The sequence below is a fragment of the Bactrocera oleae genome, chromosome 6, assembly GCF_042242935.1.
Source record: "Bactrocera oleae isolate idBacOlea1 chromosome 6, idBacOlea1, whole genome shotgun sequence".
In the NCBI taxonomy this organism is placed as follows: domain Eukaryota; kingdom Metazoa; phylum Arthropoda; class Insecta; order Diptera; family Tephritidae; genus Bactrocera; species Bactrocera oleae.
In genome coordinates this window covers 39128820-39145213 of record NC_091540.1, presented here as the reverse complement: position 1 = coordinate 39145213, position 16394 = coordinate 39128820, and the positions used below count along the sequence as shown (strand labels likewise).

Below are 16394 nucleotides of genomic sequence, written 5' to 3'. Positions count from 1 at the left end.
CAAATCGTAAGCATCCCTGGACGCAAGGAGAGTATAAACTGCCTTGCAATGAGTCTATCTTAGAAACCTTGTCCTGAAATAATACGAAAGCGATCCCGGGCCAAGAAAAAAGTGGATACACCACTCACGTAGGATGAACAAAAAAAATCTTCAAACAGCATTTCTGTCACGCAAATTCGTCTTTCAAAGTTTCTCGCCTTTCATTCATGCGACACCCAATTTCCTTGCTCTTGAATGTATATTTATGATTTAGTATACACTTTAAACACACAGAAATTAACCGAAATTACTTTCCGTTAAACTTTTTTGAACTCTACTCTTATGTTGCATAATTGGATATTGCAAATCATTGTAGTTATATATCAATGTTTTTGTTTTTAGCTGAGAAATCCTCCTGGTTTAAGTTGTACTTTTATTTAGTGTAGATTTTATGATAAGAAAGAGCGAAGCCATTTTACAAAGTTACATTACGGTTTCCTAGATGGGGGGTTTTTAGTGACCTGCAAGTGCCACATACCGTTGTTGCGACGACAGCACTGATGATACGGAAGGCATTTTTCACCCACTCACAGACATATGGTTGTAATCCGATTTCGCACTATAACATAGAAATATAAGGCGAATGTTATGTACCGAATTTGGTTGAAATCGGTTAAGCAGATCTCAAGATATGGGTTTTCACCTAAAAGTGGGTGGTAACACGCCCACTGTCTAATTTTGAACGCGGTTCCTATAAAGTCATCTCATACCATCCCAGAGATAAAATTTAATGTCTCTGACGTGTTTAGTGCTTTATTTATCGCGCTTTTAGTAGTTTTTAACAGTACCGTTATATGGGGAGTGGGCGGAGTTGCCACCCGATTTCAACTATTTTCACAGTGTCGATAGAGGTGCTAAAAACGCTTGCTCTCAGTGAATTTTGTTATTATAGCTTAAGCGGTTTAGGTGATATGCACATTAAATCTATTAGGGGGCGGGACCACCCACTTAAAAAAAAATTTGAAACTGCAGATGCCCCTCCCTAATGTGATCCTGTATACCAAATAACTGTCTTGTATCTTACTGTGGAGCATGTCAATTTATTTGTTTTTGATGAATGGGATAATTTTGTGGTCCGATTACGCCCATCTGCAACAGCAGCCGTCTTACGTTACCAAGAAACATGTGTACCAAGTTTCATACTCAATTTTTACTCAAGTTACAACTTGTACAGACTTACAGCCAGTCGCTCGGATTTCAACTCGTCTCTTCATCCTGATCATTTATATATACATAGTGCTATAACTAACTCGATTAGTTTTAGGTGATACAAACAACCGTTAGGTGAACAAAACTATTATACTCTGTAGCAACAGGTTGCGAGAGTATAAAAATTAGTGTATTCATATGCAACATTTTGTAATATCTATAAACTCCTACTTACACCTGAAAATATTTCCACCCATTGGAATCTTACAAGTTCCGAAGGTATATAATTTTCCACTTCAGCCAAACAAAGGCCCTCCATATTTGTTAAATTTTGGCTTTGGTTGTTGATATTTTATCTTTTGCTTCACAAATGCGAGAATATATAACTTTCTACAACATTCTTTTTTTTTACACTCTTTGAAGCCATCTTCTCTTATTCATTTTCGGTATTTGAATTTCAGATTGCATTATCACAATTTTTACACAGTTATCTTAGATAGCTCCTGCTTCGGCTATGCCAACACAATTTATATGCGGCAATTTGCTTGCATAAAAAAAGTATGTCAAATATTTACATATTTTAAAAATATACAACAAAAAAAAACGAACTGTTTTTTATATCATGTTGATACCATTGGTTTATATTTCCCCTCTTCTCTCGCCTCTTTTTCAGAATTCGTGGAGCTCCAGGAGATATTGTAAACAGAGCAACGACACATCAAAGGACGAGCAACAACAACGCACAGGTAAGCGATAATGAAGTTGTGTGTGTGGGTTCAGTTGAGCTTAGATTTACACACACGCTCGTTACCGGATGTACGAGTACATAACAAGTTAAAACAGCTGCCAGCACCAATGATCTGCCGGCTGGTTTCTACTCGTTGCAGCATGTGCCAACACTCGCAACACACACATTGCGGCAGCAGCTTATTGTGCCTATACAGACACTTAGCCACTTAATGTCACTCGCTGTTAATTAAATGCGGTCGTACTCCTTAGAATAACAATGGCTGTTGTTGACATATACTCTGGCTAATGCCTCTATGTAGTTGCATATGTTGTTGTATGTAGCTATATTGGCCTTATCATGTCATTATCTGAAGTGCATGACTGCATATGTTAGATTAATTGGCAAACAGCCGAAAACGATAAGTTTGAGGTATTGAGCTATAACTATGGGTAATTTGGTAAATTTGCTATGCCCTAATAATTTCGAAAAAAAAAATTACTCGAGCGAAAGAAAATAATAATTTACTTAGAAAAACATGATCCCCTTAACACGGTCTTAATATTTGTTTTATGGAGACTGAAGAAGTAATCGAATGAAAATGTATGCCGTAAATCGATCGACTGTTAGCGCGCGCAGCACTCACTTTGAATAGAGCTTTCACTCACCTACATGTACATGACCGTTATGTCCAATATGTGCTTTGACATCTCTACACCGTCAGTCATCGCAATCAACTTCATTGAGGGACATCCAAATTTATCTTTTTTTTACATTTTCATCGGAAACTGCTTCTTTTTGACGTTTACTGTGTTTATTGTTTTCGGTTCCTAATACTGCATTGTTTTCCAGAAAAAAAACATTGGTGATAATCATATCATTTCTTTCATCAATTGTGGAATATGCAAGTATATTTTCTTTAAGGTTTAACTACAAGCTTAAGCTTATATGGGGACTCTCACATGAAGCCTGCCTGGTATACAGTATAGATAACTCGCACTCATGCGTATCTGATAGTATGTTGTTATTCTCTTTATTTTACTGAAGAGTATCTGTTGGGCGACCATTCAGATTATAATGGGTGAAACACGTTTTTCCATCCAGATTCGTTAAAATTGTTTAATTTCCATTAGCTCTGCAAGATAAGAAGTATTTTTATAGATTTTCACAAGCTGACACCTTCTTTTCTGTAGCAAGGTCAAAGAAAACTAACACTGTCAGCCGAAACTGCAGGACGAGCTGAAAAGTTGTCTTATGATATCCTAACACTATTTTTCCATTTGATGTTTTTTGGACAGTAACACAAATCTGGACCTCGACTGTTAACCCATGCCGTCAGCGGAAGCTGGAGCTGTAAATATCTACCGAGAGTAAATAAATGGAGTGAGTGATACTCATATATATTAAGCATAGATGTAGAAATTAACTTTACATAACATGGAAGTTACTCTTCCACATGTTAAGCATACCTATTGCGGAAGGCTACAGTATTAAATTTGCTTGCGTTAGATACTTAATAACAAAACTTTACTTTGCCGAAGCCAACTGAAACTACTGTAATTGAACACAAAGATAACAACGCTGAGTTTAAATTTTTGGTAGCCACAATTGCAAATTGATATAGACAGCTGTTCTCTTATTTTGATAATTCTACCTATTATAATAAGGGTTCATAGTAAGGGGTAAGTTGATATAAACTCATAGTGCCAATTTTGGTAGACTACTGTCCAATAGTTACCGTTCACGCTATTATTGCATAAACTTTTTATATGCTGAGGGTATGTTAAGTTTGCCACGAAGTTTGTAACACCCAGGAGAAAACGTCGGAGACCCTGTAAAATATATATATAAATGATCACCGTGACAAGCCGAGTCGATTTAGCCATGTACGTGTCTGTCCGTCTGTATATACGCGAACCAATTTCTCAGTTTTAGAGATATCAGTCTGAAATTTTGTACAAATTGAAATATCGGAATAAAATGCTTCTATTATCTAATTGATAATGGTGCAATGTCCCAAGAAATTGTTCAGATCAAATCACTATAGCATATAGCTGCTATACAAATTGACCGATGAAAATCTTGTAAGAAGTATTTTGAATTTGTGAGGGGTATTATAGATGGTGCAACCGAGGTTAACGTTTTTTCTTGTTTAAGTTTGAAGGTAGATTCACATAATCCTTGTGAGTTCTTTTTATTCATCCAGAAATCTTATTAACATTTGAACCACAGTCTTCACTAAGTCACAATTTTTCAATTCGGCACGTTGTTCGCTATGCTCAGCATCACTGTGGAGGCTAAAATAAAGGAGTCTGTCTTTGAATGGATATTAAAATAATTTTCCAAATATTTGTAGAGTTGCACCTTTAACCTAAGGATTTCATACAAATTGTTTTAAGACCTCATCTCACACACACTTTATTATATAAATAATTAAAAAATTCTAAAAATGTATGTCCCATAAAGTAGGTGTGTATGTATGCTTTTACTTTATTAATATTATATATTTATCGCTTTAAATACACAATGTAATATATAATTATATCTTAATTACGAAATGTTCATAAAACTTTGGAATGAGTACTTTTGGCATTTGTCGTGGCAATCGCCAAGGGAAATTTACTCCTGTGCAAGGCACTAATTTGTTCTTTTTCGTATTTACTTTTAACAAATAAAGAAATATAGGTATTGGTTCTTGAATCAAAGTGTAATAGCAACACGTTCAGTTAGCAAAATATTTATATGAAATACTCGTAGTTTACAGATAATTTCCCTACACCGTTATCGTTGTCATTTTACATTACCGATAAATCCCACGCTATTAGACGGAGAAGTCAATTTTGCTCATATAGCGCTGCACATTACGGAAACGAAAATTAATTTAAAGCACTTAACCACTAAAGGGATAACATAAATATACTTATTATAGGATGAATAGGAGAACCGCGCGCACAACCTCACAGCTTATCCTCGAGGCTGTCATAGTCGTAGCATTCGCTGCCAAGTTTCGATTTACGTCCATCGTCTTCTTCATCCTCGTCTTCGTCGTAATGCATGGCCTCATCGTTGGCGCCATTTAACGATGTCGTAGACAAATTGCTATAGACAGGCTGTTGCTCTTGCTGCTGCTCATGATGTTGCGATGGCTGTGATTGTTCGTCTCGTTTCGCTTCTTCACGGCGTTTTTCTTTTTCAATTAACTTTTCAAAATCCTTTGTCGGATCGTAAACCTCGAATTCCTCAAATTCGATATCATCGTATTTACGTTTCTCGAAGAGACTCTTGTCATTAGCTACATAATGGCGCACTACACTTTTGTCTAATAGCGCCGTTGTGTTTGTTGTTATAACGGTTGTTACACTGCTGCCGCGGCTGCTGGCCACACTTGCACGTCCGTGCGGCTCGGGCGTTTGTGGGTCTACGCGATGAATTTCCACGGGTACCACAATCTGGGCCGGCCGTTGACTGGAGCGTGGGGCGAGTATCGGCGTTGTTGTTGCATGTAAAGTTCTTTGAGGTTCCACTTGAGTGCGCAAGGTGCGTAGTGTTTCATTTGACGTACTGTCATTTCCATTCCACGTTTGCTGTTGCTTGAATTCGTCATTTCTTAAATTTATTTTGTTTTGGAATTTTTCGTCTTCCTCCCGAATGCCTTTAAACGCGTCATCGTTATGACTTATCAATGGCGTATTGGCTGGAGTCGTCGAGGAGGCAGTTTGTTTGGCAAACTGTGGTGGCTCGCGTTGTGTTGCATTTCGGTTGAGGGTTATGGTGCTCTCCTCTGCTGACAACATGTGTTGCTGCTGCTGTTTTTGAGCCATTGTAAAAGCCAAATCGACATTCTTATTTCGCCATACTTTCAGCGTGCCATCACCAACATCAACACTATCGCCCGCAGCAAGTGCCTGGGTCTTTCGCTGGTCAATGTGGCTCAAATGTATGTCCATTGCGAAGGTTTGATAAGTTTTTTCCTTATATGCGTTCTCCATTTCGAGCTTATTATCGTCCACGTGTGTGTAATCTATATGGTCCCGTTTCACACTTGGCGCTTCCAAAGTATATGTAGTCATAGGCACATTTATGTGATTATTTACCGTTACTTGCTTCACATCACCCACATCCATGTCAGTGGTCGTTTGGGCACAACCTAGCAATCTTCTAGCTGGCATTTGATTGTTGATCGTCAGCGGCTCTTCCCCATGCTCTGCTTCTCGTCTTGTCTTTCCACACTCAAACCTATGCACCATCTTTTTGACGACCTCTGCCTCGTCCGCACCCGTTTCGACGACTTCGACACCAGTACCGGCCAGTTCTAGGCGACTGCTGCAACTGTTTGATTTGACAAGTTTGAATTTGATTCCTGAAAATGAGAAATGTCAAAACAGTTTCTGCACCAGGAAGCGAAGACGTGATTTTTTATAGCTAGATATGGTTTTATTATTGCCACTCACCAAAGTGCGCCAAAGAACTTTCTCTGCTACCGTCATCAGTTACTGGCCCCTTTGTAGCGCTGTTGTTCTTGTCATGGCCTTTATCGCATTGCTGTGGGAACTTTTGTGTTGTAGCCTGCGGGTCGGCAAAGTCTCTTGGTGGCTCACAAACGTTGCAACTCTCAATTTGTCGCACACGACGTTTCGTCAATGTCATTGTATTGGTATTCGCTGTATTTGCTTGTGAATTGTTATTGTAGTTATTGTTGTGGTTGCTAGTGGGCATTGGATCTGGTGAAGTACTTTGCAATACACGTCCGCCATAATAGGTGATTGTGGAGCCGCATTCCCTTATCTTCTCGAGCACATCCTGTAAATGCAATGTGTAATGTGTATGTAATTCATACGTAAGGTTGTTTTGTGCAGGTGAAAGGGCCGTACTTGAATTGTACGTTGGTTACAAAGTTGGAATTGGAAAAGTTGTGTCTCTTTCCAGATAAATGTTTGTACAAATAGTTAAGTTGTTAAATGGAACACTGGATTGCTTGGTCTTTAACTTCGCAACATTTTGTTGTTTGGCTTTAAGGGAGGAAAACATAGTCCTAGACACTACTTTCGGAAAACGCCAAAACCTGTAAATTCGGCCAATCGCAACATAATCATATTTTAGTTCCTATCGAGATTTTTTGCTACTTCCGAGGCGTTGATTTCCAAGCAAGAAATAACGAATCATGAAAAAGGTATATTTTGGGTTTAGCGATGATTTCACCCTTGACCGGTTTTTGTGATCCTTCGTAATGTGGAAGGAGATAGCATTGCCAAGATAGCAAGGGTCCTTAAACACATCTTCTAATAAAATTACTATGCAACCCATACAACTTTAATTTTTGACTACTGAAAAATGACAAAAACAACAATATTACATTGCTTGCCTTTGAGTAAAAAATAAATATTATATTTTATAAAGAAAATGCTTAAAATTGCGTCTTCACGGGATTAAATTTCAAAACCGAGAATTTCATTTGCTTTCTCATTTGGATACTCGTCACCTACACTAGTCAAGCCTATTAGTTTTTGTTTTCTTGCTGATGAGGCGCAAAAGTCTTATTAAGAGGAAACAGGCAAAAAGATATGCCGCACGTAATGTTGCAACTACACCGCATAAAATAAGCTTAATTGAGTTAAATAAATGCGTCATAAGTCCAATGGCATTTCCTTATGCAGCACTGCTCTCTTTTACGAGCGCCTTGCGTAAAACACTCGCTTTCTGCTGACTAAGAAGAACTTATGGCACATGTATCTCTGTCTGTGGGTATTCAAAATTAAATTGTGTGGCAGCCACCACATTGCCATATTACGACATACAATACTTACCTTGCTTACATAATGGGATTCGTAGACCTCATCGTCAAGGTCTTCGTCATCGGCATCCTCGTCGTCAGTGGCCGTCTCCGTGGTAAGTCGGCTATTTTTATCATCTCTTGTGAAATTTCGTTGTTGCTGCTGACTTGCATGTTGCTCATAAATATCGCTGATACGGTAAGTGGCGTCTTCATTGTTACGTACGGCGCAACTGCGTGGTCGTGGACGTGGCCGTAACTGCAAAAGTCCATTACAGTCATCCACGCCACTAACATTGGCATCAATATGCTCCGTTGCGGTATGCCGCATATTCCTGTTATTGTGTCTCTGCACCACCGCTTGTACGTGTACGCCCTTTAGAACCTCCTCATTGACGGCCTCTGGTTTCTCGGTGCACGCGGCGTCCATTTCGTTGTATTCACAAGGTGACGACAAATCACCGCTGGAGATACCGCTCGACAAGCTAGTAGTATCCCATTTGCGCGCGAAAGGACTACCATTCTTGTTAGCAATCGGGGTTTCAGGCTGCTTCGACTGCTGCTGTTGTTGCAATTGATGGCTTTGATGCTGAGGCGGCAAGTGTCCGTAGGACGTATCTATGGTTAGATAACGGTACTTGCGCGTACGCCTCGCACGTGGACTCGGCAGTTGGGTAGCCGCACTACGTTCCACAAATGTATCCACATCGGGTGGCGGCCTATGCAGCAACTGCATGCCACCACGCGGTGTGGGCAACACATTTTCTTCAAAGAAACGGCGCACATTACGTACGACGTCCGGATTAGGCAACTCTTCCTCGTATAGCTCACGGTTGACACGCACTGGCTGATAGAAGAAGTGACGCTTAATGCCACCGACTGCAGCAGCTCGTTCACCAGTCTCGCCAACTTCATTACTTATTTTTTCTTTGGGTTTCGGTATACATGCATTGCTTAGACCATCATTCGCTAACGGCTCTTTCGGTTTCTGCTCCACTTTACTGTCATTGCCTTCATTGGACTTTCGTGTTAGTTTCTTTGTGGTCGCCACATTCGCTGCCGACTGTGCTATGGCTAGTGGGCGTTCGATTTTCGTGCGTACTGGCTCCACAATTACGACATTATTGTTCGCCAAAAGCTCTTGGAAACTGTACTCTTGCAAATATTGTATCAGCCCATCGAATTGGGCCTCCTTCTTGCTACGTGGCACTATATTGCTGCGCAGTAGTTGTTGCGATTTCAGTACTTTATAGCGTATGTGATCGAACTGTGGTTCACCGTTGGCATCGTTAGCTAAAGCGGAGGCATCTTCCGAGTCAGGCGGCACTGTACTGACTATGGTGGCCTTCTTGTCACCGTCCAGTTCCACTATTTCAATGGATGGCATAAAACTGCAGAATTCATCTTGATTGGCGCTAGGCTTAAGGGGCTTAGCTGGCTGATGCTGAACGTAAGTGCTTTGACTCTGTGATTGTATTTGCCCGTGTGCTTGTGGACCCAAAATGAAATGTCGCGGTTCAGGTTGCGGTTTTTGTGGCTGCTGTAACTGCTGTGCCTCCGCTTCCAACTTCATTTTCGTTAGCTCATTAACATTTTCTTGTTTGTTTGCATGTTTCAGCGTCTGGCAGTCTGAAAGCTCTCTCTGCTCCTTAGCTTCGCCTTCGCGAATGCCACCTACTTGTTTGTCTAAGATCATGCATTCCGTCACCTGCTCATTGCCTTCTTTTGTCAATTTCGCCCAGTAATTGCGCACTGCGTCGACCTTTTTAAGATATTCACTCTCCACCTGACTGCCTTCCTCCACTAGTTTAACCTTAGTGAAATTGCTGTTGCTGTTATTATTGTTTCGTACATTTTTGGCAGTGCTAAGTATGTCAGCGCGCCGCTTGTTGTCGACAACGTGCAAAATTTGTGGTCGTGACATCTTACTGCCTGCGGCTGTTACGGCGCCCTCAGTGCTACGTCTACGGAAGGAATCGTTCGCTGTGAGTACCTTGATGGGACGTGCTTTGTAGATCTGTGTGCTGAGCACACGATGTTCCTTAGATTTTATTGATAATTCGCAGTAATTGTTGCTATCGTGACAGTAGTCAATGCTGCCGCTAACACTACTGTTAACGTTACCGTTACTCGGTGCGTTTGTTGTATTGCTACTGATTTGACTACACCAAGCGCCCGCTTTATTCTGGTTGCTGTTATTGCTTTTGACTTTATTATGTTGCTGTTGACAGCAATGATGGTGCTGTGCTATGTGGTGTTGCTGACGTTTCGGCTTCGAGGGCACACGCTTCAGCGATGCTACACGCGTGTGCGTACTGACAATTGTCGATTTATCTTTTGTGGAATTTTCCTTTTTCCCTTTTCTTCTTGTTGTTACATCCGTTACTAGGTTAAGCTTTAGGTATGCCGAATTATTTGACGGCGCGTGATCTACCTGATCTGCGCTATTTAAGCTGTCATCGTTTTCTATTGCGTCTTCTTCGATGATGTTGTCTTGCGCGTCCGTCACAATTATTCGGAATTGACTTGCCACCGCATTTATGTGATAATCATCAGCTTGTTTCGTATATAATTCTCTGTGTTGCGTCTCTATACTTTGTACTGGCCCGCCGTTCTTAGTGCGTTTGACTTCCCCCTCGGTTGGAGTGGGTTTAGCAGATTTCTCTTTGATTTCTTTTGCGCGCCTCTCAATTAGTTTGCTGAAGTTTTCCACTTCAACGTCTGGCGCGTCCTTTGGTTGCTCCTGATACTCACTTGCGCTGGTATCCAGTGAACTTCTGGCTGTTGTATTGCTATCAGTATCATCTGCGACATTAGTATCAACGCTGGTATCGTCCTGAACAACTTCGCTTTGTAGCACTACAACCTCTTGTGCTCCCGCAGTGTCTTCGCTTACTATCTGCTCACCGTCAACTTCTTCCGCTAAACTGTCGGGGTATGTTGAAGTAGTGTGTATATCTATTGAAACTTCCGTTTTAGTCGTTTCGTCATCTTGCACTTTGAGACGCTTCTCCTTCACCTCGCGTTTCTTCTCTTTTTCCACATGCACTTCGTGAAACTCTTGATATTCCTTCTGTCTTGCCTTCTGATGTGCACGACCGAATCTCTTGATTGAGTCGTAAATTTCTTCAGTAGTTACAACTTTCTCACGTTGTTGCTTTAATTTGCACTTGTTAGTAGGGTTTTCCAGTAGGTGTGTAGCCTTTCCGGTGGTGTTGTTGTTGCTGCTTGTATTTCCAACCTCCGCACGTCTGCAACACTCTTTCAGTTCACCTTTGCGTACGTTGTAGGAAGATCTCAGCTTCGCATCGATAGATTCGGACACTTTCAGACTCTGCCCTATACTCACATCCGGCAGACTATGATATTGGTTATCACTCGGCTGTGTAGCGAATGGGGAGTACGAAAGTGTGTCAACAACGTTTGTTGACTGATGCTTCTTCAGTGGCGTAAGTGGGTAATCAATTGGTGGTAAAGCTGAGCTGGCGTTTGACTCTAAACCACAGCCACGTGGCAGGACTACGACTTCGTTGTTGACACCTAAGTTGACAGCATTTGTTGTTGCTGTAGTGTCGTTGTAGCGCTTCCACTTACGCTTCTCGACCACTGACAGGATTTTCGGTTTACTTGCGGCACTAGATGTAATGCCCACCGTGGGCTGTGACGTTAAGCAAGCGCCTCCTGTAGCAGGCTTAACTATACCTGCAATCGTCGCTGTGGCACCGGTTGTCACTAAAGCTTTAGCAGTCGTTGTTGCTGTCGTTGATGACGTTGACGTAGTTTCACTAGGATTTGTGACACCGCACGTTGCGGACGTATGACCGACTTTCAATATCTGTGTATACAATGTCGTCGACTCGCGCGTTGCACCCTGCTTCTCCTCGTCTAATACGTTCGCCGTTAGCGGTATCTTTTCAATTTTCGTATTTAATGTTTCCACTATACTAACTAATTGCTTTTCCTTCGCTGTTTGCGTGGCAATTTCCGCCGTATCCGTCTCTGTCAATATGGTTGCCGTGCAGGCAACAGCAACTGCTGGCTGCTCCGTATCAAATTCTCTGCGCTCACTGTCACTAAGCGGTTGCTTGTTGTGCGGTTCGTAGATTATATCTTCGATGGAGAAATGCAGCAATGTCGCTGTTTCGCCAGTGTCCTCTGCGAGTCGTGCCGTCACTTCTGTTGTGCGCTCATAAGCCCCGCAATGATTTTCGTCAATCAATGTGCTTTCAGAACTCTCCTCGGACGACAGATAAACCGAGTCGTATGCAATGAGTTTCTCGAGATTTCCGCTTAAGGCACGCGTACGTTTTAACACGCCATTAATAGGTTCGTGCTCGTTTGTTTTTTCAGCGCTTTCCGCAACGGCCGCTGGGCAATCAACTAACTGTTCGTTGCAATTAAAACTGCTGTCCCCGTGCTCCTCCTCTTCGTCTTCAGTGGTATCTATGCGTGTGCGTGTCGTTGTCGTGAGACTTATAAGCTCATAACTCTCCTCATCCGCCTCGAGTGCTGCGGTTTTCTTGTAGATCTTCTCAATCTTTTTCAAATCGTACTCCTGCTCGGACAGCGAAGGACTATCCGTCTGGTCGTCCGAGTTACTAGTTGTGGTCTCGGGAAATGCGCTACTCTGACTGTTCTCCTGATAGGAATCGGTTGCGTTTTGTAGTTTCTGCTGTGCGCTGCTCAACACGCGCTGCTGCCGCCGCGACTGGTAAATGCGTGGTTTCTCACTCGCCAAAAAACTGACCGCCTCTTCGAGCGCTTCAAAGTCCAGCTGCTGCTGTAGTTCGTGACTCTGATGTAGTGAGTTTTTAAAGTAATCGGAGTTCAAACTCTCCAAATCGCTTTTCTCACTATGCCAAGGGTGTAATTGTTCAACAAGTCCCAATGTCAGCGCATCCAAGCGCTTCAGATTGTCATAATAGTCGTCCGCTTCACGTGACTGCGGTTGCGCCGGCTGCTGTACAGCTTGTGTTGGGCTTTGTGGATGTACGCTTGGCTGTTGTTGCTGTGTGTTTTGGTATTGAAGGTTGTCTTGATTATTGTTGCCGCCGCCGCCGCTGCCACTACCACTGCCACAGACACTGCCGCTCGCGTGATGATGGTGATGATGACGATGTAGGTGTGTATGAGCGCGCTGCTGCTGTTGCAACTCCCCCACGTCTCTGCTGCCGGCGTTGATGCTATTGTTGCGTTGCACCTTCTGTTCCACGGCGCTTAGTCCCTCATAGTCGAGCTCCTCCCCGTGATGATGGTGGTGATGATGATGCTTACTGGCGCTGCCTACGTTGCCACCGCCGCCGCAGATTAATCTGTGGGGAAAACGTCACAATTAGTGATGACAGTAATTGCACTTGTGATTGTTATTATTTCGCATTTCTTTGAGCGCATTGTGCAAGTCAATATAGCACGTTTGTGTGTGTGTGTACATTATATTACTACTTCTAGTTGTTAAAATTTCAATGAAAATTAACAGGGGCGATAAACAATAGACAAGTGTGTTGGTAAAAAATATCGCAAAGTAACACACAATTAACGGGCAGCGTGCCCGTGAAACGACGTTTTTGCGATTTGCGTGCGGACCGCTTTTACAACTCCGTGCTTTTAACTATAATAATTTTTTGCAATCATTCAACGCTTGACTAAACAATGAATTAAGACAGCAGTGGGGAGTGGGCATGGGCGTTGAGCATTGTTCGTTCGTTCCCGTTTGGGGTATGAATGCACGCAACGAAGGTGAAACTATGTTACGTTTCAGTCGTTTTTAAGAACTTAAGATTTATAGGTTTTCTTATAGTTTCTCGTTATTATTGTTATAAAATACATAATTGCACATGATTAAGGCTTTCAACAGAACAATTTATAGTACAACGTTTAGAGGCATATTTAATTTATTTAATAAGAGCGTAACAGAGTCTGAGTGGACTTGTATATTTTAACTTCACTTTTAATTTATTGTTCAAATATATGCGTTGTTTAATAAAATTTGATATTTAGTTAAAAAATACATTGCTGTAAAGGCTCAAGAATCCATCAAAGAATCTTCTTTATATGTAGCTATTTCATGTCTTAGGGACACAATTTCTTCGCTATCTCAAAAACTCAGAAATACATACAGAGAGCCTTGGCTAAATCCACTTAGCTCGTCAGACATCGTTATATATATATATACTTTATGGTGTAAACTAATATGTCAGAGTATAAAAATTCTCATATACTAAAACAAACAAAATAATCATAAGTGGTATATATTACAATACGTCATCGTTAATCTGCAACTAAAGTCAATATTTTCGAATTACAGACCAGGAGGAAATCATTAACCTTATGTCATTTTGTTTCTATTACAAATGACAGCGAATCGGCCATAACATGAAGTTAGCTGTGGGGTTTCCTTTCTTCCATGACTTATTAACAACACTTTAAACTCTTTACGCGCCAAAACTTTAATAATTCTAATCGCATTTACTCGTTTTCACTCCACTGACTTTCAACTTGTGTCAATGCTTTCCATATATTTATAATCTAGCTTTTTCAGAAAGAATAAATATTATTTGTAATTCAAGATATCTGTATGATTATCGAAAGGAATCCAAATATGTGAACTGAGGATAAAGCGTCGACCTATTTCTTATCTATAATGTTAGCATTATTGATAAGTAGTAAGATGATTCTCGGCTTTCGGTTCCTAAGTTATCTCAGTTTCCTTTTTCGGCGAAATAAAATTTTACATTGAAATTTCAAAAAGCCTTTTTAGTAAAAAATTTTAAAACAATTTCTTTTTTAATTACTTTCATTAAATTCTCCACAAAAACACTTAAAATCGAATATCGGAAAATAAGTAATTATTTAGTTTCATCCACTATTAAAACAATACTGAAAATATCGGAAAATAAGTAATTATTTGGTTTCATCCACTATTAAAACAATACTGAAAATCCCGTGCACTATGAGTTTTGTAGTGTAAGCTATATGTATGGTATATATCTACTTGTATACATATGTATATATTTTGTATTCGTTCAGCTTCTAAAAGTTAAAAAATTGCGCATAAAATACATAAACTTTCAGCAAAAGCGCCCGGGGCTTGCATTAATACTTACATATATGTGTATGTTTACATATGTAGAAATGTATATGCGACATCCGTTTACAACTCGGCACATATTTTCTATATACTTGGCGTGCATGCTGTGTGTAGTCTCATTTTTCTGCACAGACGCCAACGGTCTGACCACATGCCTTGCTCGATGCCAATGAAATGACCTAGAAAATGCCTCAAGCAAACATAATTCGGACGCCTGATGTCAACCGTGATACACAAAATAAAAAGGATTGCTCGATAAAAGAGTGTATCCGGAGAAATTTCAATCTATTGTTGTATTGCTGCGGTTGCAATGACATTCATGTGCCAACATTTATTTGTTATATATGTACATATAAATGTATGTGTTTTAACACCACTTGGAACCACAAAACATATTCATAAATATATGTATGAGTTTATGGTAATCGTAAACTCTTATTACTTTTGTTGAGATGTAATTGCTAAGGCAAAGGCAATGCCTACCTATGTACTTAAAGTAGTAGGTTAGTAATTTCTTTCTTCGTCTTTGGCACCACAACCGTGGATCGGTCTGGGCCGAGAACACAAAACTTCGCCAGATGCCTCTATGCTTTGCGAGGTCAAGCCAATTGTACATCCTAAGTGCAGACAAGTTTCGCATCGAAGGAGCTTTTCGCTAGAGCATCATCTTCCAAGAGAAGGACATGGCCTAACCTGCACATTTGTTAGATTTTATGCGCTTAACTTTGTATATCCACGTCGCCGTAGAGTTCATACAGTTCGTGGTTCCATCTTCTGCGATATCTATCGCTCACGCGAACGGCTCCAAAGACCTTGCGGAGAACAGTTTTCTCGAATGTTCCAAGTGCTTCCTCAGCTCGGTTCTTCATTGGAACGGTAGTAATAAGAGACTTATAGCGCGTAATTTTTGTTCGTCGAGAGAGAGAGATCTATCTGTTGGTAAGAGTTATCTGTCAGTGTTGTCGAAAGCGACTTTGAAATCCACAAAAAGGTGATCTTTTTGTCAAGGGTCTTCTCCTGCATTTGACTTATTGTGAAAATCTGGTGTATGCCGCATTTGCCAGGCCACACAGTAGGCAACTGATATCCAAGCAATTTATTTACAATGGACTTAAGTCTTCCACACAATAATGTTAAAAAACCTTATATGCAGTGCTCAGAAAACTAATTCCGCCGTAATTATCGCAGTGTGCGGGATCTCTCTTCTTGTGGATAGACAGATAGATAGGGCAGAGTACACTCATATTCCAATCACCGAAACTAACTAACACCTAAACATTTCACTGTTTTTTATAAATCAAGGAAATGTTCTAATTTTTCTTCTTACTATATATGGTACATCACCAGGGAAAACAAACAAATTTAAACGATGCTCACTTTTTCAAAATTTTTAGTTTACAATATTTATCTATTCTCCAAATGCTGAAAGCTGTTTAAATTTCTAATCAATGTGCAAGGCAAGAAAATGAATCGTTCAATTACCGTGCAGATGCTCTTATGGGTTTAATTAGCTATAATCCTAAGTAACCTAATTTAATGATGGCGTTTTAATGATAGCTGCAATAAAGGTTAATTTCTTTAAAAATGTATATATCTGATCGTTGAACTGATCCTTTTTTAGG

The 16394-nt window shown here is 40.6% G+C and overlaps 2 protein-coding genes across 4 annotated transcripts in view; one reads left to right on the top strand and one right to left on the bottom strand.

The window, feature by feature from the left end:
- The window catches only part of MCU (mitochondrial calcium uniporter), a 147686-nt gene that overhangs the window by 50362 nt on the left and 80930 nt on the right, over positions 1-16394 (top strand). For all 3 annotated transcript variants that reach the window (XM_070110874.1, XM_036365229.2, XM_036365243.2), the window contains exon 2: positions 1862-1934. In XM_070110874.1, the coding sequence (XP_069966975.1) occupies positions 1862-1934 (73 nt within the window). The remainder of the gene's footprint in view (positions 1-1861; positions 1935-16394) is intronic.
- jv (javelin) overlaps positions 4366-16394 on the bottom strand; it is a 43593-nt gene continuing 31564 nt past the window's right edge. The window contains exons 5-7 of the mRNA XM_070111302.1: positions 7720-12997; positions 6367-6715; positions 4366-6275 (exon numbers count right to left, since the gene is read on the bottom strand). Of these exons, the coding sequence (XP_069967403.1) occupies positions 4873-6275; positions 6367-6715; positions 7720-12997 (7030 nt within the window). The 3' untranslated portion in view covers positions 4366-4872. The remainder of the gene's footprint in view (positions 6276-6366; positions 6716-7719; positions 12998-16394) is intronic.